This window comes from Microcaecilia unicolor, chromosome 1, assembly GCF_901765095.1.
Source record: "Microcaecilia unicolor chromosome 1, aMicUni1.1, whole genome shotgun sequence".
NCBI lineage: Eukaryota > Metazoa > Chordata > Amphibia > Gymnophiona > Siphonopidae > Microcaecilia > Microcaecilia unicolor.
In genome coordinates this window covers 758,014,984-758,041,080 of record NC_044031.1, presented here as the reverse complement: position 1 = coordinate 758,041,080, position 26,097 = coordinate 758,014,984, and the positions used below count along the sequence as shown (strand labels likewise).

General features: G+C 46.5%; 1 protein-coding gene across 1 annotated transcript in view; it reads left to right on the top strand.

Moving 5' to 3' along the window:
• Positions 1-26,097, top strand: part of LOC115459907 (A disintegrin and metalloproteinase with thrombospondin motifs 17-like) — a 393,810-nt gene that overhangs the window by 177,348 nt on the left and 190,365 nt on the right. The window contains exon 9 of the mRNA XM_030189734.1: positions 5,204-5,309. Coding sequence (XP_030045594.1) covers positions 5,204-5,309 — 106 coding nt within the window. The remainder of the gene's footprint in view (positions 1-5,203; positions 5,310-26,097) is intronic.

The following is a 26,097-nucleotide window of genomic DNA, read 5'->3' as shown; positions in this document are numbered from 1 at the left end:
GATCTCCTGAGGAAGGGTAAATCAGCAAGGTAGTGTACAAACAGGTCCATCGGTGTCTGCTTTGCCTTTCTTTGGAGACTTTTTATCAGCTATATTGGTACTGAGGAACTGCGTTATGACCAGTGGCTGCACTAAAATGTAGCAACCGAATGACTATAAGTTCTTCACTGTTCATTTTAATTGTTTTTCAATATTTCCTTCCCTTCAGAAAAACAGATCATACATTAACTATCAGCCGTTTCTGGTGGACCCTGTATGATTGCTGCGGGTGGAAAACTGGTATTTTCTTAATAGCCAGAGCTGCCAAGTCTCCCACATTGAGCTGGAGACCCCCGCTTCAGAGGGCAATTCCTGTGCAAAATGAGGAAAGTCCCGGAGAACACAGGAGACTCAGGACTGGTCATTCACTTTTTTTTTTTTTTTTTAACCACATAAATTCAACAAAGTCATCACTTAAAATAAGAACCCTACATACAGTAATAAACAGATGTAAAAGCAGTGTACATAAAAATGTGGCCAGTACATGACAAAAATCACCCTTCTCCCCAGCTAATACCAAATCCCCAACTCTGAGATAGTGATTCACTTTTTTTCTCTCCCTGCACTCAAGTACAAGCAGATTTGATCACCCACAAGATGCCACAGGCAGGAGATCTGGAGGTCTTCGGGCCACGATGCTGGAATAGAAGTGCTGTGGAAGGGATGGACAGAATGGGGTGGGGAAAGAGCTGGGTTCCGAGGCGGGCTCAGAATCTTCTACTTAAAAGTTTGCCCCTCTGGCATCTCTGAATAACAAAAATGGCAAATGACCAACCTTGAGGAACATCAGTAGAACTTTTCATTTTGATGCAGGATATTCCCACTGTCTTTTTCCAGGAGGGATAAAGTTTCAAGTTTAATATTAGTTGCTATATCGCCCTTATAGGGTTCTTTAGAGCAGTTAACATAAAATAAAATCAATTATAACAGCAAAGGAAATACATGGTTTTATAGGAAAGAAAGAGTTAACAGAGGTCCAAAGCAGTCATGACCTGTTGCGGCTAATTGGTGGATGCGAAGTCAGCAGAATCAAGGGTTAAAAGCATCTTTTCATAGTAACATAGTAAATGACGGCAGATAAAGACCTGTACGGTCCATCCAGTCTGCCCAACAAGATAAACTCATTTTACATGGTGTGTGATACTTTATATGTTATAAGGGCTCCTCGCTCTGAATCGCCTAGGTTTAATAGAAAGAATGCCAGTGGTCAGGGCCGCCGAGAGACTGGGCCGCCCCCGCTGCCCCCCCCCTGAGGTCGCTGCCGCTCACCCCATCTGTCCGCCACCGGGCTGGGCCCCCTGCATTGAAATCACAGCGCCTCTCATCTCCATGTGAAAGCGCTGCAGGCAGCAGGGCAGCATATCGCCTCCCTTCGGCCCTCCACTCCTTGTGTCCCGCCCTCGCGGAAGTTACGTCAGACGAGGGCGGGACACAGAGAGGGAAGTGTTAATAATTAGCGTGTTCCCATTAATTACTCTGACCTCGAGCTCCATAATCAGAAGGACACACTATCGGAATTTCAGAAGGAGGGCCGAAGGGAGGCGATCTGCTGCCCTGCTGCCTGCAGCGCTTTCACACGGAGGTGAGAGGCGCTGTGATTTCAATGCAGGGGGCCCGGCCCGGTGGCAGACGGTCGACGACGGAGGGCGGGTGGGACTGCGGCGCCGGGCCCCCCTTGGAGGCCCGGGCCCAGAGAAGTTTGTCCCCCCTGCCGCCCCTCTCGGCAGCTATGCCAGTGGTCCATATTTCACATGTTTTGTCCACCCTGGAACTTAGAGGTGCTTTGTCTAAAGTGTGTTAAGTGGTTGGGGCTAGATTTTGTAAATGACCCCCAAAGATAGGTGCTGAAATGATGTGCGCAGAGGCGTAGCTATGTGAGTCGCCAGGGGAGCGGCCGCTCCGCCAAAATGGACTTCTGACGGCACCGGTGCCTGTTTTTCATGCGATCTGTTGTGTTTAAAATATGTGCCGGCACCATTGGCAGGTCCGCTCTCTGCTCCCCCCGCACCTTCAACCCTGCTCCATTTTGTTCATTACCTGGTGCTCTAACCTCTAGTCTAGTCCTCCACACACAGAAAAATAGATTTTTATTTGTTGTAGTCTTTAACAATTCCTTCAGCAATTAAACACTACAGTTTGTTTGTCACGTCTGCCATCATACATGTAAAGCCAGCTTTGGTGAAACTTGTTATCAGTCTGGCATGCATTTATCAGCCTCCTTTCAGGCACTTAAATCCCAAATCACATCTTTCTGTCAGGCACTTACTGTACCTACATGGAGGATCCTTTGCATCTCAGCAGACTGCAGCTTTGGTACCATTAACGATCTTAAATGTCTGTAATGAGAGCGCTGGAACCTCGACTGGAGGGGGAACTGCAGGTTTGGATTAGCTCCTGCCTTCTGGGAACTGATGTTTTGTGTCAAAATTTGGCTTGTTTACTAGTGTTTAAATTCTGCTGGCTCAGCAGTGAGCTGTTTAAACAAAAAAAAAATGAAAGGCATTTTCAAGTCAGCATTACTGGTACTGAGTGTAGCTTCCCAGAATTAATTACTCCCTAACTATTCTATGTAATTAAAGAACTTTAGTCTCCTGTGGGGTTTCTTTGTCCTTACCCAGCAACTCTGTATTTAGTGAAAATCTTGATAGCTTTTGAAAACAGATAGACACATGGAGGGATAAATTTGTGAAAGGGTTCTCCAAGTGTTTCTAAAATTGACCGCCTGCTTTTTCAGTAGAAACTCAAAGTACTACAATCTCAGGCTGTACCTGAGGCACTTATGGGTTAGAAACTTGGTAAAATCCCCGTAACACAACCAGTGGTGTGCTGATAAATGTTTAACAACAGGCTCTCTCCCCGGTCCCCCTCTGCGTCCCCCCCCCCCCCAAATTGCAGAGCTGGCTATAGCCGGGGAGAGAGCCTGGGGGGGGGGTCAATGCATTACTCCAGGAAAAAAAATTAAATGATCCCAGGTTCCAATCTAATTCATGTTTAATGTGCGATAAAATGCCATAAATAAGTAAATAAATATAAACTTTTAATGTTGAGCACCTGATTCTCAAAGTGAACATATTCCAAACACTATAATGAAAATGAAATGATTTTTTTCTACCTTTGTTGTCTGGTGACTGTTTTTCTGATCATGCTGGCCCAGTATCCGATTCTGCTGCTATCTGTCCTCTTAAATCCATTTCCAGGGCTTCCTTTCCATTTATTTCTTTCCTTTCCTCCTTTCTTCTTCATTTCTGGTCCTCAGCTTCTTCCTATTTTCTTCATCCATGTGCAGTTTTTCTCCTCTCTTCATTTTCCCTCATCTCATCTCCTTCCTCACACTTCCCTCCCCTCCATCCATGTCCAGCATTTCTTCTCTCTCCCCTCCTCTCCCCTGCCCTCCATCCACCCATGTCCAGCGACCCTTCTCGCCCCCTGCCCTCCATGCACCCATGTCCAGCGACCCTTCTCTCCCCCTGCCCTGCATGCACCCATACCCAGCGACCCTCCTCTCCCCTGCCCTGCATGCACCCATACCCAGTGAGCCTCCTCTCCCCTGCCCTGCCCTCCATTCACCCATACCCAGCGACCCTCCTCTCCCCTGCCCTGCATGCACCCATACCCAGTGACCCTCCTTTCCCCTGCCCTCCATCCACCCATGTCCAGCAGTGACCCTCCTCTCCCCTGCCCTGCATGCACCCATACCCAGCGACCCTTCTCTCCCCTCCATCCACCCATGCCCAGCGACTCCCTTCTTTCCCCTGCCACCCCCTCCCGAGTTGTTCAGCGAATTCTCCTCCCTCCCTCCCTCCGGATCCGGTCTCTTACCGACTCCTTGTCCTTCGAATTCTTCGGGGCAGGCAGTCTTGCCTGCCCGCTGCCAGCGCTGACTCTCCCCCGCTGCCGGTTCGCGCTTTAAAAATGGCCGCTGAGACTTCCAGAGGCGGCCTTGCGAGACTTCTGCTGAAGTCTCGGCGGCCATTTTGAAGCGCGATCCGGCAGCGGGGGAGAGTCAGCACTGGCAGCGGGCAGGCAAGACTGCCTGCCCCAAAGAATACAAAGGACAAGGAGTCGGTGAGGGACCAGATCTGGAGGGAGGGAGGAGGGGAGGGAGGAGAGCCAGTGCCGGCTCGCGATTTTTAACAACCGGCTCGCAAGTTGGAAGAACATTTTTCAACCGGTTCTTGCGAGCCGGTGCGAGCCGGCTCCAGCACACCACTGAACACAACCCTTGTGAGGTCTAGTACAGTAATTACTCCTACACACACAATATTTTATTTGCGGATAAAAAGAAAACTGGTATGTACATATGGTTGGAAAGTTCATATATTTAATTTAAAAAATGTTCAGAAGAAGTGGATCCTTAGAAGCTTAGCGGAGATTGGGTGGCAGAGCCAGTGGTGGGAGGCAGGGCTAGTTGGTTGGGAGATGGGGCTAGTGGTTGGGAGGCCAGTCTAGTGCTGGGCAGACTTCTACGGTCTGTGCCCTGAAAATGGCAGATACAAATCAAGATCAGATATACACATAAAGTAGCACGTATGAGTTTATCTTGTTGGGCAGACTGGATGGACCGTCATCTACTATGTTACGTTACAATCATTGTTCCATGTCCCTAAGAAACAGGAGAGGTTTACAAAATCCTGAGTGGTGTAGAATGAGTAGAAGTAAACCGATTTTTTACTCGTTCCAAAAGTACAAAGACTAGGGGGCACTCAAGGAAGTTACGTGGAAATAATTTTAAAACAAATAGGAGGAATTATTTTTTCGCAGCAGTTAGCATATCTGGAGTTAAAAAAGTTTTGGACAAGTTCCTAGAGGAAAAGTCCATAGTCTGCTATTGAGACAGACATGGAGGAGCAACTGCTTGCCCTGGGATTCGTAACATGAAACGTTGCCACAATTTGGGTTTCTGCCAAGTACTTGTGACCTAGCTTGGCCACTGTGGGAAACAGGATACTGGGTTAGATAGACCATTGGTCTGACCCAGTATGACTGCTCTTATGTCCTTATGTTCTCTGCAGTGACTTGTCCTATAGACGTGATTAACTGTACTTACATGACTTCAGCCAGTGTCACTCTGCAAACTGTTCTGTTGTTCATCACTTTAACCAAGCCCTTTAACTGAGATTGAACAGTTCAGCTGACCAGACTTTTCTGTGCCTGCTTTCCCCAGGAATAGGTTACCTCAGTGGAGTATGCAGTACCAAGAGGAAGTGCGTTCTCGCGGAGGACAACGGCCTCAATCTCGCCTTCACCATTGCACACGAGCTTGGCCACAAGTAAGATGTAATGCCACCTCCGTTTGAGCGTAAGGAGGGCAGGTTTCAAAATGATTTCTTTAGGCCATGATCTGTGGAAATGTGGTTCAGGATTATGCACATAGGAGTTAATTCTCTAAAGAGATGCCGACACGTAGCATCAAAAATGCACATAAATGAGCAGAATAGCGGTATATGTTGATGGATGTGTGCTCACGCTTGTCTGAACAGCAGTATTCCAGCTATGTGCTGTTCTACTGCATGGCGCTTAAAAGCAATGGCTTGTAGTTTGAAGGTGGGCGGGGTATGTTTTTAGCAATCCAAGTGCAAGCATTTGCACCAGCTCTGTGTGCTAAGTGTAAATTTGTAAGTGAAAGTTTATAGAATTAGGGGGTAAAGTGATTTATGTGCTCATTTGTAATGATAGTGAAAACACAGAGCGACTCGTTTCACACCTAAGTTAATGCCGTGATTCGCCTGCCTCCTCACCGGTCCTTATTAGTGTACAGTTGTGTTCATGTCAAAATTAAATTTCTCAAAATGTTTATTTTTTTTTATTTATAACTGCATTTATATCTCAGCATTATCCAGAGAAGTCCGGTTCTATGTGGCTCACAAAGATGGAGGGTTTGGAGGTTTATTTATCTATTTATTTATTAGGATTTATGTACCGCCTTTTTGAAGGAGTTCACTCAAGGTGGTGTACAGTAAGAATAGATCAAACATGAGCAATAGGCAATTACAACAGTAAAAATATTTGAAAACAATACAAAGTATGGCATAGTGTACTACTTACAATGTCAACACAATACATAATAGAAACATTATAATTGGTAGTGAGGGGTAAGGCAAAGTTGTAACATATAGATGGGTAAGAAAGTAGGAAGAATTAGAAAGTAAAGTGACTGATTTGGAGAAAGTTGCATATGGAGGAGTGGATAAACATGTCCCGCTGCAGTATGTGCAGCCCGAGTCACTCCTTGTGTGTGTGAGTGAGACTAACAAAGTTACTTCTTCCATTAGAGGCCTGGTTGAACAGCCAAGCTTTCACCTGCTTCCTGAAGTGTGGGGGCTACTCCAGAGAAGGCTCCTTTGTGGGTATCACATCGTGTAATGTCTTTTGGAGAGGGTGTAGTTAGTGAAAGTCCTTGGCGGTGTGTGGAGGATCATCCTATTCTTCAGGTGCTCGGGGCCATTTCCTTTCAGGGCCTTGAAGATCAGACCTAGAGTTTTAAATTTAGCCCTGAATTGTAGTGATAGCCAATTAAGTTTTTGTAAGAATTGTGTGATGTAGTCATGTCGCTTGCAACCTACGAGTCTTGCTGCAGCATTCAGAATCAATTGAAGCTGGTGCAGGCCCTTTGTAGTCAGACCATTGTATAGTGCATTGCAGTAATCCAGTCTTGATATTATCATGGCATGCACAACTGGGATAAGATTTACTTTCTCGATGTAAGGAGAGAAACAGCATAGCTGTTGCAAATAGTAGAAGCAGCTCTTGAAGGTTGCTTTGATTTGGGGAATCAGAGTAAGTGTTGAATCTAGCTGTATTCCAAGGTTCCTGACTTGTGATTTGAGGGGGAGTTCATACTTCCCAAAAGGGATTTTGATGTCAGGTGTGTATCCACTTGTGTTATGGACCTCGGTTTTACTTGGGTTCAGGCAAAGTTTGTTGTGTTTAGCCCATTCTTGAATTGATATTAGACGAGTGATCAGTTTGTTCAAGGCTGTAGGTAAGTCAGGCTCAGTGGGTATGAGTATCTGCACATCATCTGCATAGATGTAGAACTGAGTGTCCATTGACCAAATCAGCTCAGCTAGTGGCTTGAGGTAGATATTGAACAGAATAGGTGAAAGTATCGATCCTTGTGGTACCCCGCAGGACAGTGTCCATGGTGGTGATAAGTTGTTACCAAACATTATGGATTGTTGCCTGTCTGATAGATAGGATCTGAACCAGGCAAGTACTGTTCCATTGATACCTGTTGTCGTGCTAGCAAGATATCATGATCCTCGGTGTCAAAAGCTGCTGAGAAATCTAGCAGTACTAACATCGAGGCGAATCCCTTGTCTTGGTTTCTGTGAAGATCATCTAGCAGGGATACGAGGACCGTTTCTGTACCATAACCAGGTCTGAATCCAGATTGACATGGATCTAGCCAGTTACTCTTTTCTAGCCATTCATTAAGTTGAACACAGACTGTTTGTTCTATGAGTTTCCCAAGAAACGGGATGTTGGATACTGGCCTGTAAACTTTCAAGTTTCTCCTGGTCAAGGTTGTTTTTCTTCAGCAGAGGGGGAACCACTGCTCTTTTTAATGTTGTTGGTAGTTGCCCATTAGAAAGAGAGGTGTTCACAATTTTTGTGGCGCCTTCTATAAGGCCCATACTTGCCTGCTGCACTATCTTTGATGGGCAGGGATCGAGGGAGCAGGTAGTTGGTCGAAGGTCTCTTAGGATTTTGTCAAGGGTCTCCTCTGTCATTGGGTTAAAAGTGTTCCATCTGTCTCTGTTTGGAGGGGGCGAGTTTGTGCACCCCTGGTTGACTGGTTAGGCACTGGTTGGGATTGCCTGTAAATCCTGGTGGAGACTTTTAATTGTGTTGGCAAAGTATGCAGCAAAATCAGAGTATGACAATTCTATGCATAAGTAGTTATAGTTAGTTCTAAGTTTGTAGAGTTAGCGGGTTTGATTAGGTTTTATTACAGATAAAATTGACAATTAGTGAATAAAAGTATATACAAAAGAGGGATGCATAATAGAAGACCTTGTCAGAAGATAACAATGATTGGATGAATGTTTCAATACAAATAACGTATCTTAAATAAGGAACCACTGCTTACATGGACCATGTTTCGCCGTATGCTGCTTCAGGGAGCGGTCCAAGCAGCACATGGCGAAACAATGGTCCATATTGGTAGTGGTTCCTAATAACACTGAATTTAATGTTTAAATATAAGGACCGGTGAGGAGGCAGGCCTATCACGTCATTAGCTTTGCCTGTGTGAAACAAGTCACCAGTGAGGCCCATAGGAGCTGTGTATTTTCACTATCATTATGAATGAAGGGTGTTGGACATTGTTTGCATGACTTGATACAGAGGCCTCCTCCCTATTATTGAATCTTTACGTTGGCTCGAATGAGACTTAAATTAAGGAATAGCATTGAGCACTCTGCTGGCACATAGGCGCATAAGTGAACATTCATATGCGTAATAGAGAGGCTGCATGGGAACGGGGTTAGTGGGAATCCTGCGGTTCCCGTGGGAGTCCGGCAGAAATCCCCTCCAGGTGCATGGGACTCCTGCGGGGATGGAGGCAGGTCCTGTGGAGATCTCATGGGGATGGAGACAGGTCCTGCGGGTTTCCCATGGAAGTGTAGTGCCGGGCCAGCCTACCTATCATGCGTGGGATAAACATAAAGGAATCCTGTTCAGAAGAAATGGATCCTCAGGAGCTTAGCCGAGATTGGGTGGCAGAGCTGGTGGTGGTAGGCCGGGCTGGTGGTTGGGAGGCGGGGATAGTGCTGGGCAGATTTATACGGTCTGTGCCAGAGCCAGTGGTGGGAGGCGGGACTGGAGGTTGGGAGGGGGGGATAGTGCTGGGCAGACATACGGTCTGTGCCAGAGCCGGTGGTGGGAGGTGGGGATAGTGCTGGGCAGACTTATACGGTCTGTGCCGGTGGTGGGAGGTGGGGCTGGTGGTTGGGAGGCGGGGATAGTGCTGGGCAGACGTATACGGTCTGTACCAGAGCTGGTGGTGGGAGGCGGGGCTGGTGGTGGGAGGTGGGGATAGTGCTGGGCAGACTTATACGGTCTGTGCCCTGAAGAGGACAGTTACAAATCAAGGTAAGATATACACAAAAGCTAGCACATATGAGTTTGTCTTGTTGGGCAGACTGGATGGACCGTGCAGGTCTTTTTCTGCCATCATCTACTATCCTTTCTTTGTGCCATGTCAATTATAATAGCACTGAAGCATTGAAATCCCCATAAGCACTGAGAGGGGAAGTTATCAACGTGGGCTGCTGTTTAAGTTCAGTCATTCTATCACAAGTTGGGTTATTTTAGCACAGGGGACAGGCGGGGATAGGATAGATTCCAGCGGGGGTGGGTAGGGACGGGTGAAATTTCTGTCCCCGTGTAAGACTCTAATGTGTAATTCTAGTGTTTGATAAATTTAAACACGCAAATGGCTCCTAACTTTTAAACACCCTCTTATAGAATGATGGGGTTGATGCAAAATGGTGCTTATGATGTCATGAAAAATTGTGAACTTTAAGGTACAAGGATTTCCAGAGAGACACGAAGGAGAAGGAAATTGTCCGGGTGCCCTGCAGTTGGATACCTAATTCTGTCTTAGGTTTCCATCTATGCTAAGGCCGGCAGTGAGAAGTGATCCGTCAGGACCAGCCTCATCTTTCCTTTCTTTGCTTCTTTTCATCCCAGTCGTTTGCCAAATCTCAACCCTCCTCAGCTCTCACATCACTTTCTTTAGAGCTTCGGGGAAGGTGGTCACTGGGGCTAACCTTTCCAAAAACTGTTTGGCTAATGACTACTACTACTACTACTAAATACCATTTCTAAAGCGCTACTAGGGTTACGCAGCGCTGTACAATTTAAACATAGGACAGTCCCTGCTCAAGGAGCTTACAATCTAAAAGTCAAGAGAACAATCTAAAGACAAGTGAACAATCTAGATGACGAGTGAACAGTTAATCTGATAGGGTGGATAGGTTGGGGCATTCTATATATCTCGAGCGGTTAGGCGCCGAAGGCAGCATTGAAGAGATAAGCAGCGATTTGAAGATGGGTAGGGAGGGGGCATGGCGTATGGGTAAAGGAAGATTGTTCCAGGCATAGGGTGAGGCAAGGCAGAATGAGCGGAGCCTGGAGTTGGCAGTGGTGGAGAAGGGTACTGAGAGAAGGGCTTTGTCCTGTGAGCGGAGGTTACGGGCGGGAACATAGGGGGAGATGAGGGTGGAGAGGTAGTGAGGAACCGCAGACTGAGTGCATTTGTAGGTAAGGAGGAGGAGCTTGAATTATATGCGGTATCTGATCGGAAGCCAATGAAGTGATTTGAGGAGAGGGGGTGATATGAGTATATCGGTTTTGGCGGAATATAAGACGTGCTGCAGCGTTCTGAACTGATTGAAGGGGGGGGATAGGTGGCTGAGTGGGAGGCCGGTGAGGAGTAAGTTGCAGTAATCAAGGCGAGAGGTAATGAGAGCGTGGACGAGAGTTCTGGTGGTGTGCTCAGAGAGGAAAGGGCGAATTTTGCTGATGTTGAGGAGGAAGAAGCGACAGGACTTGGCAGTCTGTTGGATATGCGCAGAGATGGAGAGGGAGGAGTCGAAGATGACTCCGAGGTTGCGGGCAGATGGGACGGGGAGGATGAGGGTGTTATCAACAGAGATAGAGAGTGGAGGAAGAGGAGAAGTGGGTTTAGGAGGAAAGACGAGGAGCTCGGTCTTGGACATGTTCAGCTTCAGGTGGCGGTTGGACATCCATGCCGCAATGTCGGATAAACAGGCCGATACCTTGGCCTGGGTCTCCGCGGTGATGTCATGTGTGGAGAGGTATAGCTGGGTGTCATCAGCATAGAGATGATACTGAAAACCATGAGACGAGATCAGCGAGCCCAGGGAAGAGGTGTAGATTGAGAAGAGAAGGGGTCCAAGGACAGAGCCCTGGGGAACTCCAACAGATAGTGGGTTGGGAGTGGAGGAACATCCATGGGAGTGTACCCTGAAGGTGCGGTGGGAGAGATAAGCGGAGAACCAGGAGAGGACAGGGCCTTGGAACCCAAAAGAGGACAGCGTGGCAAGAAGTAAATCATGGTTGACAGTGTCAAACGCGGCGGAAAGATCGAGGAGGATGAGGATGGAGTAGTGACCTCTGGATTTGGCCAGGAGCAGGTCATTGCAAACTTTAGAGAGTGCTGTTTCTGTCGAGTGCAGAGGGCGAAAACCGGATTGAAGTGGATCGAGGATGGCATGAAAGGAGAGAAAATCAAGGCAGCGGCTGTGAACGGCGCGCTCAAGTATTTTGGAAAGGAAGGGTAAAAGAGAGATGGGGCGGTAGTTGGAGGGGCAGGTAGGGTCAAGTGAAGGTTTTTTGAGGAGAGGTGTGACAACGGCGTGCTTGAAGGTGTCGGGGACAGTTGCAGTGGAGAGAGAGAGGTTGAGGATGCGACAGATGGCGGGGGTGACAGTATGGGAGATGGTGTTGAGTAGGTTGGTGGGGATGGGATCAGAGGAACAGGTGGTGCATTTCGAGGAGGAAAGAAGGCGGGAAGTTTCATCCTCGGTGATCTCAGGAAAAGAGGAGAAAGAGACCTGGGTAGGTTGGTTGAGGGAGAGGGTTAAAGGGTGAAGAGGAGGTGGTGGCTTGGCCGTGAACTCAAGGTTGATCTTTTGCACTTTGTCGCGGAAATAGTCAGCCAGTGATTGAGGAGAGAGAGAAGGGGGATTAGGAGCGGGGGGCACTTTTAGGAGGGCGTTAAGGGTGGTGAAGAGACGACGAGGGCTGGAGCTGAGAGAATTGGTCAATTGGGTGTAATAGTCCTGTTTTGCACGGAATAGGGAGGAGTGGAGGGAGGATAGCATGAATTTGTAGTGGAGGAAGTCTGAAAGGGTACGAGATTTCCTCCAGAGGCGCTCGGCGGATCGGGTGCAGGAGCGAAGGTAACGGATGCAAGGAGTCAGCCAGGGCTGGGGATTGGTGCGCTTTGTGGGACGGGAGATGGATGGCGCGAGGGTGTCCAAAGCAGAGGAGAGAGCGGTATTGTAAGCGGAGACCGCTTTGTCGACTGTTTCGGAGGACATGATGGATGGGAGGAGATTAGAGATAGTAGATGATAAGGTGGAGGGGTCAATAGCCTGGAGGTTCCTGGAGGTGGTGGTTAAAGTTGGACGGGGTGGAGGGGGGGGGGGGGTGAAGAAGTATGAATGTGATCAGGTGATGGCCGGAGAGAGGAAGAGCTGAGACGTGGAAATTGGAGGGTGAGCCGGAGGAGGAGAGGACAAGGTCAAGACAATGGCCGTCACGGTGAGTAGGGGTGGTGGAGCACAGCTGGAGGTTGAAGGAGGATGTTAGGGTGAGGAACTTAGAAGCATGGGGGTCGGATAGGTCATCAGCATGTATGTTAAAGTCTCTGAGAATGAGGGACGGAGATGAGGGGTCAAGAAAGACAGAGAGCCAAGCATCAAAGTCGGTAAGGAAGGAAGGGAAGGATTTATCAGGGGGGCGGTAAATGACTGCCACTCTGAGTGGTAGCGGGTAGAAAAGCCGGATGGAATGGGCTTCAAAGGATGAGAAGCAGTGAGAATGCGGTAGGTGGAGGGGTTGGAAACTACAGGAGGGTGAGAGTAGTAGCCCAACGCCTCCGCCGCGGCCAATTGGGCGGGGCGTGTGGGAGAAGAGATAGCCTCCATGGCAGAGGGCTGCAACTGAGGCAGAGTCTTCCGGGGAGATCCAGGATTCGGTTAGGGCGAGCAGTTGAAGGGAGCGAGAGATAAAGAGATCATGGGTGAGAGACAGTTTGTTGCAGACTGAGTGGGCATTCCACAAGGCGCATGAGAAGGGGAGGGAGGAGGGGGGAAGGAGGGGAATAGAGACGAGATTGGAGACATCCCGGGATCGTTCACAAGGATAGGACGGGAACAGGTGAGGGGGACCTGGATTAGGAGTAAGAGAACAGTTTTTAAACTGTCAGAGACTCTGCATATGCTTTACCTGGATGCTCTGCACAAATTTTCACCTCCTATTCATGTTATTAAATGTATAACTCGCCTATATTGTCATCTGTAGGTGAGGTTCATTTTTCAAAGCAAATGTGCACCTGAACTTGTACTGTGGTATCTGCTTTTGGAGCGTGTGTTTTTACTGTTACTACTATATGGTATTTTAATAGCTGTAACTAGGTGTAGACAGCACTGTACAGATATATAAAAGACAGTCCCTGCCCCAGACAGGATAAGTAATTTTTAAGTAATCCCTTAACTATTACAGGAGGTCAAGGTGGCCTTATCTACATGTTTCTTAAAGGATTGGCCTTACAGTGGGTACCCTTCCTTTGGAATGTGGCAGTCGGCTTCTGGACAGCGTAGAAGGTTTTATGGCTGCTATTACCTCTGTGTTCGGGGAGAAGGATGGAGGAATCATGACCAGACTTCCACTGGGAGGAGGCCTACCCCAGGAAGCAGGGCTGTGGAGTCAGTACACCAACGATTTGACGCTGACGCCTCTATTTTTTCTGCTTTCCGGCTCTGACTCTAACTTCTACTGGTATTAGGCTTAAAAGTTTTTGTTCTGGATCTAAAATACTGGTACTATATAACTTATCAGGTCCAGGATAAAGATAGATAGATAGATACAGTGCTTTTTTGGTACTGGTACGCCCCGGTATGGCATACCGGTACCTTTTTTCCCCCAGGCGAGACCTGCACCCTTCCTCTCACTCCCCTACTTACTACTACGTCGGACTCGGCAGTACGAATGGTGTTGGCAGCAATTGAGAGAGGCTGGCAGCGTCGGAGCTTCCCTCTGTGAGTCCCGCCTACGTTTCAACTTCCTCTTTCCGCTTAGGCGGGACTCGCAGAGGGAAGGTCCAACGCTGGCAGGCTCTCTCAGTCACTGCACCGTTCACGCTGCTGAGTCCGACGCTGGCAGCCTTTCTATCGCTTCGCTGGCAGGCAGTGGAGAAGGAGGACGGGCTGGGAGGAGGATGTGGTGGGGGAAGAAGAATCGCTGGACATAGGAGAGGGGAGGGCAGGGGAGAGAGGAGAATCGCTGGACATTGATGGGAGGGGAGGACAGGGGAGAGAGGAGAATCACTGGACATCATGGGAGGGGAGGGCAGGGAAGAGAGAAATGCTGGACATCGAGGGGAGGGGAGGGGAAGGCAGGGGAGAGAGGAGAATTGCTGGACATCATAGGAGGGGAGAGCAGGGAAGATAGAATTGCTGGACATCGATGGGATGGGAGGGCAGGGAAGAGAGAATTGCTGGACATCGATGGGATGGGAGGGCAGGGAAGAGAGAATTGCTGGACATCGATGGGAGGGGAAGGCAGGGATGAGAGAATCCATGGACATGGATGGGAGGGGAGGTCAGGGAAGAGAGATTCATTGGACATGGATGAGAGGGGAGGGAAGGGGAGAGAGGAGAATCTCTGGACATGGATGGCAGGGAAGGACGAGACAAAGGAGAATCGCTGGACATGGGAGGGGAGGGCAGGGAAGAGAGGAGACATGCTGGACATGGATGGAGGGGAGGGAAGAGAGGAGATGCACATGGATGGAAGGGCAGGGAAGAGAGGAGAAATGCTGGAAATGGATGGAGAGGAGAGCAGGAGATAGAGGAGAATTGCTGGACATGGATGGATGGAGGGGTTGGCAGGGAGAGAGGAGAAATGCTGGACTTGGATGGAGGAGAGAGGAGAGAGAATTATTGCTTTATATGATTAGAGGGGAGGGAAGAGAGGAGAAATGCTGGACATGGATGGAGAGAGGAAAAGTGCTGGACATGGATGGAGGGGAGGAAAGAAAAAAGAAGAAGATGCACATGGATGGAGATGAGGGAAAGGGAAGAGAGGAGAAAATAGGCAAAAGCTGGATCCACGTTATACCTCCTCCAGTCAATTCTATGGAGGAGGACCCAGCTTTTACTTATGGATGTAGGGCAAGAAATGAAGAAGAAAGGAGGAAAGTAAAGAAATAAATGGAAAGGAAACCCTGGAAACGGTGTTAAGAGAACAGATAGAGAGCAGCAGAATCACAGACTGGGACTAATATGGAAAGAAAAACAGTCACCAGACAACAAAGGTAGAAAAAAATCATTTTATTTTCATTTTAGTGTTCGTAATATGTCCAATTTGAGAATTTACATCTGCTGTCTTATTTTGCACTGGGTATACTGGAGCTGTAACAGCTTACAGAAATTATTTATAATGAAAAAAAATCACGTTATTTTTTCTCCTATACTAGTATAATATTTTCAATGATGTCTGTTTTATTTTATTGATGTCTGTTTATATGCGCCATGGCTGGTATAAGGGATGTTACTATCATAGGGGTAGAGCCATATGTGGTGACCCCACTCATAATGAGTACTGGCACCTTTTTTCTACAAAAAAAAACACTGGATAGATAGATAGTATAAAATGATACATTTAGCATATATTGTAATGTTGTAAGTTTTTCTGTTGAAGCTGGAGTTGAGTCAGTACATTTTTACCGATTCCGACTCCCAACAAAAATTGCTTCTGACTCCACAATTCAGACTCCCAACTCCTCATCCCTGCCAAGAAAAGCCAGGTTTGGCCTCAGTAACTTTTGCCCTCGTGACTGCAGCTTCAGTGACTCTTAGCACCTGTAACTCCATCTCTGTCGACAAATGCTTTAGTGAAGCATGACGCGGTAAGCCTGGCTCCAGCAAGGTCCATAGCAAGGAGAGGATGGAGCCAACAGACAACGTGCATGGATTTCATTTTGAACTTTCCATGTGTTATGGAGTTCATCCCTGCTACAAACAGATGCAAAGTCCACGACCAGCTCTTTCATTTTCAAAGGGAAATAGGGTGTGTGTGTGGGTGGGGGGGTGTAGGGTTTTTTTTTGTTAAAAAGAGGGCACAGATTTTCAGAGTTGTTCCCCTAAAAATACAATACGACTGTAAAGCAAAAAACTCCTTCAAATGAAGGAAAACGATTCAAGTTGGATGGTTTAAATGGGGGAGGGGTTGATTAGGCTAAAAAGAAAAAATGAATACAAGCTAAGACTGAGACGTGAACCATGAGAAAGACCTCGGTTTCTGTGGGCAATCCACGGATGTCCACAAGAACATAGTAACATAGTAAATGACGGCAGATAAAGACCTGTACGGTCCATCCAGTCTGCCCAACCAGGTAAACTCATTTTACATGGTATGTGATACTTTATATGTATACCCAAGTTTGATTTGTCCTTGCCTTTCTCAGGGCACAGACCGTAGAAGTCTGCCCAGCACTGTTCTTGTACTAGAAGTTCTGAAGATTCTGGAATCCTGATTAGTAGCAACATTCCATGTAGAACCCCAAAAAGTAACATAGTAACATAGTAAATGACAGCAGATAAAGACCTGAATGGTCCATCCAGTCTGCCCAACAAGATAAACTCATTTTACATGGTATGTGATACTTTATACCTGAGTTTGATTTGTCCTTGCCATTCTTAGGGCACAGACCGTAGAAGTCTGCCCAGTATTATTATTATTATTAATTACATTTGTACCCCACGCTTTCCCACACATAGCAGGCTCAATGCGGCTTACATAGTAAATAGAATTACAAAGTTTTGAAGGAGAATGTTACAGTTGTAGTAAACATAGTAGTAGTGGGGTTTTGAGGATATGTAAATTGAGCATGGAGAGGTAAACAAAGATAGGATGAGCAAAAGGAGAAGAGATTGGGAGGGGTAAGGAGTAGGAAAGATGGAGAGGAAGAGATTGAGGAATGAACATAAGGAGGTTGTGAGACATGGGCAAAGGTATAATAATCGTCGGGGCAGTTTAAAAAGTTAAGTTGGGTCATAAGGGTAAGCAGTACTGTTCTTGTACTAAGTTCTGAAGCCCCTTAAAATTTACACTGAGCCCATCCCTATCTATTCAGTCACGATCAACGCATAGACCATAGAAGTCTGCCCAGCACTGGTTTTGCTTCCCAATTACCGGCATCACCACCCAATATCCGCTAAGATTCCGTGGATCCATTCCTTCTAAACAGGATTCCTTTGTGTTTATCCCACGCATGTTTGAATTCCATTACCATTTTCATCTCCACCACCTCCCGCGGGAGGGCATTCCACATATCCACCACCCTCTCCGTGAAAAAATACTTCCTGACATTAGTCCTGAGTCTGCCCCCCTTCAACCTCAATTCATATCCTCTAGTTCTACCGCCTTCTCGTCTCCGGAAAAAGTGAGTGGAGCTATCCATAAATGGATTCACTATGTGTGTGTTAACAGCAGACTTTTAAGGTGATGAGTCTGTACGGTTTACAAATTTACATAAGTACATAACTGTTGCCACACTGGGACAGACCAAAGATCCATCAAGCCCAGCATCCTGTTTCCAACAGTGGCCAATCCAGGTCACAAATACCTGGCAAGATCCCAAAAATTTGTGCTATGAGAAAGGACAAATGATGCCTGTGTGGCTCAAGGGCCGGGTTGGCATTTCTAAACATTTGATTTAGACTGTGGAAAAAGCGAACAAAATGCTAATTGATGTGTCAGTGTGCCGATTGTCTCCTAATGTGGTTTAATATAATTTATTGCTAACCCCCCCCCCCCCCCCCCCACTGTGGACAGCTGTGTTGTTAAAATGAAGACTCTAGTTAAAATATTTGCTTTGAGTGATGCATCTGTTGCTAGTGTGATTAGCATGTGTACATTCAATTTCAGACATCACCTTCCGATGACGCGTCTTCGTAACTGCAGGAACTAGTGCAAACTCTCTTTAGTTTGCTGCAATTAATCTGCTAAGTCTGAGAAGGGATCGTTCATTTGCAACTGACGTGGACTTTTGGGCTCATTTTCGAAAGAGAAGGGCGCCCATCTTTCGACACAAATCGGGAGATGGGCGTCCTTCTCCCAGGGTCGCCCAAATCGGCATAATGGAAAGCCGATTTTGGGCACCCTCAACTGCTTTCTGTCGCGGGGACGACCAAAGTTCCTGGGGACGTGTCAGAAGCATAGGGAAGGCGGGACTGGGGCGTGCTTATCACATAGGCGTCCTCGACTGATAATGGAAAAAAGAAGGGTGACCCTGACAAACACTTGACCGACTTTACTTGGTTCTTTTTTTCTTATGAACAATCCTCGAAAAGGTGCCCGAACTGACCAGATGACCACCGGAGGAAATCGGGGATGACCTCTCCTTACTCCCTCAGTGGTCACTAACCCCCCTCCCACCCTTAAAAAAAACTTTAAAAATATTTTTTGCCAGCCTCAAATGTCATACCCCTGCTCCCTAACAGCAGTATGCAGGTCCCTGGAGCAGTTTTAATGGGTGCAGTGCATTTCAGGCAGGTGGACCCAGGCCCATCCCCCCCTACCTGTTACACTTCTGGTGGTAAATGTGAGCCCTTCAAAACCCAACAGAAACCCACTGTAACCACATTTAAGTGCCCCCCTTCATCCCTTAGGGCTATGGTAGTGGTGTACAGTTGTGGGGAGTGGGTTTTAGGGGGCTCAGTGCACATGGTAAGGGAGCTATGCACCTGGGAGCAATTTGTGAAGTCCATTGCAGTGCCCCCTAGGGTGCCCGGTTGGTGTCCTGGCATGTCAGGGGGACCAGTGCACTATGAATGCTGGCTCCCTCCATGACCAAATGGCTTGGATTTGGTAGTTTCTGAGATAGGCGTCCTCGGTTTCCATTATGGCCGAAAATTGAGGACGGCCATCTCTAAAGTCAACCTAAATGTCGCGATTTGGACGTCCCCGACTGTATTATCAAACCGAAAGATGGACGCCCATCTTGTTTTGATAATACGGCTTTCCCCGCCCCTTCGCCGGGACGTCCTCAGGAAAACTTGGGCGCCCCTTTCGATTATGCCCCTCCATGTAAACCCCTTCGAATGTAGGTTGCAAAAACCACAGAAAGGTGACATGTCAAGTACCAGTTCCCTTTCCCTATTTGGAATGTTGCTAGTGGAGGAGTAGCCTAGTGGTTAGTGTAGTGGACGATTCCCACTGCAGCTCCTTGTGACTCTGGGCAAGTCACTTAACCCTCCATTGCCCCTGGTACAAAATAAGTACCTGAATATATGTCAACCGCTTTGAATGTAGTTGCAAAAACCATAGAAAGGCAGTATATCAAGTCCCATTCCCCCCCTCCCCCCCTTTGGTGAAGTGAATACTAGACACCATAAGGTATCATTTTGCCCCTGAAGCAGCACCATTCAAGTCGAAACATGGCCATGTCGAGCACATTTTTAACTTTACTATTAATAAAATATTTCTCTTGTTTTGATCGCTTCCATGATTTCTCTCCTAAAGCAGTTAATCCAGGAGCACTGAACGCCTGTTAACTCTAGACAGGTATCACACAATAATGGCAACATTAGCACACAACCTGCAAAATAAAAAGGAGATAAAAATGTTAAACAGTGCCATGTTAAATTTGCAGTTAATGCATAGGAAAATCCCGCCTTAACGGCAGATCTTAACTCGCTTTAGTAATGGGCTCCTATATTCTCAAGACCAGAGCAGTATCTGGGACTTTATCTCCTATCAGAAACAAAAGAATGTCATTGTATAACTGTGTGAGGCACAACAGTTTTTCCTGTTTTCATATATTAGCTCCCATCCACCTTCCGAAAAGCTTGTTGATGGTCAACTTTTTCCCTGCCAGCACTGACTGTTTTCCAGTCTAATACTATTCAGTTTAAACCACATGTAAACTGATAAAGAAACAGATGGTGAAAACACAATCTGTTTCCCATTATTTTGTAAACTCCTTGCTTTGCCAGGGTTAGCCATGCTGTGTTGAGTCATCCCAGTTCTCCTTCCTTGACCCCGGCCGGCACTGAAGAGGAAGAATGCATAATTGATGCATCTTTTTCTGCTGTCTAAATTTAATTTAAAGAGTACAGAAATGAGCAACAGGGCTATCCAGTTTCATGGAGAACAATCCATTTGAATGAAAATGAAGGCCAGACAGTATAATGGGGGGGATTTTATAAACCTACTTTTGCATGTAACACTGTTTTAGGCGCTTAGAAACTTAGGTCATGTTTAAAAGCATGTGTGGTACCAGCCGGTACATGCTTGTACAGGGCCGGAGTTTGGGTTAAACATGAGCAAAGTCGTTATGTACATTTGTGTTTCATGTGTGCCAATATGTTTATTCAAAATTAAGCAAAATCTGTATAAAAGAGTAGCAAAACGTCTCCAGAGCCAGTAGAAAATCAACAATATAATATGTCCCAAACTCCCCACCCCCATAACCCTCACCTTTCACACTGCCTTGGAGAGTAAACGTGGTTACACGTTCAAAATTCTACTTCAAGCCGTGGGTAATAACAGAGACCAAAAGGGTTCCCAAACTCATTGGAGTCTTTTCCCTTTCATTGTTGACAAGTCCTGTGCATTGTGATGGGCCCGTTCACCCTAATCTCCCCCGGCACAAGTATGAAGAAGTCACTTTTCTCACTGCTCAGCATAAAGTTTATTGCAGTGTCTCATAACAAAACACATTCTTCTCATGAACCGCTAAGTTAGCTCTTCAGTATCCTACTCAAGGCTTCCAACAATTCACCCACATGGACTCGTTTCCCAGCTCTACCTTCCACCAACACAGTACTGTAGTTTCTCACTGCCCCAGCAGTGCATTAATGTTCCAACAAAACACAGGCACAGCTTTCTGGAGCAGATTCACCTGGCAGTATTCAGGTCTTAAAAGGTCTCCCACACAGCTTCTTCAGGGTTTATAAGGTCCAACAGCATCTAGCACAAACATGTTTAAGCACTAAGTCCCCACACTATCTTTCCACTCTTTGCAAACGAAAATTAGTAACAGAAACATATCCAGCTCTGGGGCTTTTCTATCTCTGCCACCAGAGCTGGGGCAGCCAGTTCCCTTCAGGGCCGTGCCTAGGGTCTCTGGTGCCCCCCTGCAGACTATCAGTTGGCGCCCCCCCCCCCTCCGTCTAGCAGAGCAGGAACAGAAGGGCGCAGGCAAGTAAGCCAGACCTCAGGAAAAAATAGCACTGTATGTATCCCTCATTGATAAGTCTCTGACTCTAAAGTTTAGCAATTTCATTAAAGCAAAATGTATTTTCATAACACTTCAAAGATTTCCAACTCAAAATAGGAATGCTAATTCAAAATGTGAGCAAAGTCCTCTTAGTTTCCAAAGATTCTATTTCTAATCTCCTTTGCACCAAAGGATATAATTCAGATCAAACATTTATCTCTGATCAACTATCTCAGATCAAATATTTATTCCAGATCAAATATTAAGGTTTCCTTGCTTACAGTCACTTAAATCTACCTAGCCTTTATATAGCTTATAGGATTTAAACACTCTTAAACTGAAATTCACCCTTTTCTATTCTTCATAAACTTCAAGTAATCCTGAAATATTCAGATCCTTTTCTCACTAGAGATACCTCAAACTTCAATCTCCACCAACCTCTTTTCATTCATATTTTCTCATTTACCACATAATCAGGCACTCTTTTATAATTTCAGTCAACACACACAGGAACTCACAGCTGCATGTCTCTCTTGGCCAAACCGACGGTCAGTTACTGTCTCACTCTGTTCCCTTCCCGGCAGATTGCTAACAGAAGCTGATCATCCAATCAGTGAGCTCTATTTGAATGCAGATTAACATACAGACACTGTAATGGGAAGTTTTAGTCAAAAACACTAGATAAACCCTTCGTTTTTGGATAAAACTTCACACTTTTGATCAGAGCCATGACCTAACATTAAGGCTGTAAACATTTCCATCATTTTTTTATCCTTAAATATGCAAATGAGAACTTCCCAAAAATGGACTAATTTGCATATGATTTAAACAAATCTGAGCATATGACAACCAAGTACAGACTCCCAGCACCTGAATTCTGTAATTAGATTTAATGCAAATACTTTTAAAACTTATTTTTAGCACTTTTAAAATTTCAGGTTCTCTTTAATTTGAATGCTGTTCAAGCTCTGAAGCTCACCCTGAGTGAGGAGTTATCCCCAAACCAAAGCATATATAGCAATCTGGATGCATTCTCTCAAATAACTTGAAGAGCCTGCCTACCTCAGTGAATTCTGCTGCATTGCAGATCGCAACTTCAGGTGAAAGATTTTGCAAATGAGTGGAAGGCAGGGACGGCAGGGCAGTGACGCCCCTCGAAGGCAGGCGCCCCCCTGCCTTGCTTACCCCGCTTACCGCATCGGCACGGCCGTGTTCCCTTGCAGTGTTCCACGGATACTGCTCACCCACAGCTACCACTGGAGAAAAAAAAATAGTACAATGGCCAGCCCTAAGCGCTGCCACCCCAAAACAATCCAATATTATGTCAGTGCCTTTCAGAGTTAGTATAAAAAGAGGAGTTTCCTCAACGCTGCTGCTCACTGGCCTCTGCTGGTTAAGTACATAAGTATTGCTACACTGGGACAGACCAAAGGTCCCTCAAGTCCAGCATCCTGTTTCCAACAATGGCCAATCCAGGTCACAAATACCTGACAGGGCCCCCAAAAAAAGTTCAATACATTTTATGCTGCTTATTCCAGAAATAAGCAGTGGATTTTCCCCAAGTCATTTTAATAATGGTCTATGGACTTTTCCTTTAGGAAGCCAGCCAAACCTTTTTTAAACCCTGTTGAGCTTAACCGCCTTTATCACATTCTCTGGCAATGAATTCCAGAGTTTAATTACACGTTGAGTGAAGAAATATTTTCTCCGATTCGTTTTAAATTTACTACTTTGTAGCTTCATCGCATGCCCCCTAGTGCTAGTATTTTTGGATAGAGTAAACAAACGATTCACATCTACCCGTTCCATTCCACTCATTATTTTATAGACCTGTATCATATCTTTCCTCAGCCATCTTTTCTCCAAGCTGAAGAGCCCTAGCCGCTTTAGCCTTTCCTCATAGGGAAGTCATCCCATCCCCTTTATCCTTTTCATTGCCCTTCTCTGCACCTTTTCTAATTCCACTATATCTTTTTTGAGATGCGGTGACCAGAATTTTACACAATATTCGAGGTGTGGTCGCACCACGGACCGATACAAAGGCATTATAACATCCTCGGTTTTGTTTTCCATTCTTTTCCTAATAATACCTAACATTCTATTTGTTTTCTTAGCCGCAGCAGCACACTGAGCAGAAGGTTTCAACGTATCATCAACAACGACGCCTAGATCCCTTTCTTGGTCGGTGACTCCTAACGTGGAACCTTGCATTACATAGGTACATCAACCATCTCAAAAACAACCACAGCTCCAAAGATAATGCAATTTTTTAAATCATAGGACCAGCCAAAGATTTAGTTGAAGAAAAAGCCTCAGAATTCCCAGCAGCACTAAACTTTATTGCAGTGGTGTTATTTTCAGTCATCGACATAAAAAATCTACAGCATAACCTGTTGTACATACAAAAAAAAGGGCTTCTCTAACATTGTGAGAGTACATCAAACATATAAACGACAAGTGACCGACTCACCCGCAAATGCGCAGTAGAGACTGAACGTTGAGAGTGCAGAAGTCCAAGCCCCGCCTCCACCAGCAGTACAGCACAATAGGGAGGAGGACTTGGACATGGGCGTGGAAATCGGAGGAGGAGGGAGCAGGGAGGGAAGGAGGGGGCGGAACTGAGGGAAACGGACGCAGCGATGGAAGAGAACTGACGACACGACAGGAGGAATCACGGGAGGTAACGAAAGCAGCTGAAGGAGGACACGCCAACGGCGGAAAGAGGGAGGGGCGATGCCAGGGGGTGTCAAAGGTGGCGGCGGGGGGGGGGGGGGTGAAATGGTGGCAGAGGGGGGACGGCAGGGCAGAGGCGGTCACAATCGCGGTACACTTAGGAGATGGGTGGACATGGATGGGAGCCTGAGGATGGAGGGAAGGGAGAGAACAGTTGATGGACACGGGTGGATGGAGCGGATGGGAGGGGGGAGAGGAGGGTTGCTAGACATGGGGGGAGGGCAGGGGAGAGAGCAGGGTTGGTGGACGGGGGGAGGCCATAGGAAGACAAAAAACTTGCCCGGAGGAAGGAAAGGTGAGTAGTGGAGTGCCTCAAGGATCGGTGCTGGGGCCGATTCTGTTCAATATATTTGTGAGTGACATTGCCGAAGGGTTAGAAGGTAAAGTTTGCCTATTTGCGGATGATACTAAGATCTGTAACAGAGTGGACACCCGGGAGGGAGTGGAAAACATGAAAAAGGATCTGAGGAAGCTAGAAGAATGGTCTAAGGTTTGGCAATTAAAATTCAATGCGAAGAAATGCAAAGTGATGCACTTAGGGAATAGAAATCCACGGGAGATGTATGTGTTAGGCGGGGAGAGTCTGATAGGTACGGGCGGAGAGAGGGATCTTGGGGTGATAGTATCTGAGGATTTAAAGGCAACGAAACAGTGTGACAAGGCGGTGGCCGTAACTAGAAGGTTGTTAGGCTGTATAGAGAGAGGTGTGACCAGCAGAAGAAAGGGGGTGTTGATGCCCCTGTATAAGTAGTTGGTGAGGCCCCACCTGGAGTATTGTGTTCAGTTTTGGAGGCCGTATCTTGTTGAGGATGTAAAAAGAATTGAAGCGGTGCAAAGAAAAGCTACGAGAATGGTATGGGATTTGCGTTACAAGACGTATGAGGAGAGACTTGCTGAACTAAACACGTATACTCTGGAGGAAAGGAGAAACAGGGGTGATATGATACAGACGTTCAAATATTTGAAAGGTATTAATCCGCAAATGAACCTTTTCCGGAGATGCGAAGGCGGTAGAACGAGAGGACATGAAATGAGATTGAAGGGGGGCAGACTCAAGAAAAATGTCAGGAATTATTTTTTCACAGAGAGAGTAGTGGATGCTTGGAATGCCCTCCCGCGGGAGGTGTTGGAAATGAAAACGGTAACGGAATTCAAACATGCGTGGGATATACATAAAGGTATCATGTTCAGAAGGAATGGATCCTAAGGAGCTTAGCCAAGATTGGGTGGCAGAGCCAGAGGCGGGGATGGTGCTGGGCAGACTTATACGGTCTGTGCCAGAGCCGGTGGTGGGAGGCGGGACTGGTGGTTGGGAGGCAGGGATAGTGCTGGGCAGACTTATACGGTCTGTGCCCTGAAAAGGACAAGTACAAATCAAGGTTAGGTATACACAAAAAGTAGCACATATGAGTTTATCTTGTTGGGCAGACTGGATGGACCGTGCAGGTCTTTTTCTGCCGTCATCTACTCTGTTACGGGCTTAACGGCTAGTACATGCATAAAAAGTGCACTCGTTTTTACATGAGCTGGGGGCATAGTTTAGGTGGAGTGGAGATGTACTTGCGATGTGCTTGTGCATTTTAAGAAATACGCAGGCACATTACACCATTTTGGGAGGAGGTGTAAATTTACCTATAGTCAAACTGTACCTGTTCTGTTGGGGCCGGTTCTACTACTACTACTTAACATTTCTAAAGCGCTACTAGGGTTACGCAGCGCTGTACAGTTTAACAAAGAAGGACAGTCCCTGCTCAAAGGAGCTTACATGCCATCTTGGGTTTTCAAAACAGATATCGTGGAGGTGGTGGAGATGAAAACGGTAATGGAACTCAAACATGCGTGGGATAAACACAAAGGAATCCTGTTTAGAAGGAATGGATCTACGGAATCTTAGCGGAGATTGGGTGGCAACGCCGGTAACTAACTTTCGCAAATCTCTGAAGACATATCTCTTCAACAAGGCCTACAAAGAGAATCCATAACCTCACTAACCACTTTACCAACACACCCAACTGAAAGTTCACCTTCTGTACTCAACCCACTCACCCCTTTCTCTCTTCCCTTACTTAATCTCTGCACATCACTAATTTGTATCTGATATCCTGGAATGACAATGTCATAACTAAATTATGTAATCCACATTGAGCCTGCAAATAAGTGAGAAAATTGTGGGATACAAATGCAATAAAATAAATAAATAATTGGAGAGTAAAACCAATGCTGGGCGGACTTCTATGGTTTGTGCCCTGATTGTGGCTGAATAGATATGGATGGGCTGCAGTGTAAATTTTAAGGGGCTTCAACGTTAGCTTCAGAACATTTAGTACAGGAACAGTGCTGGG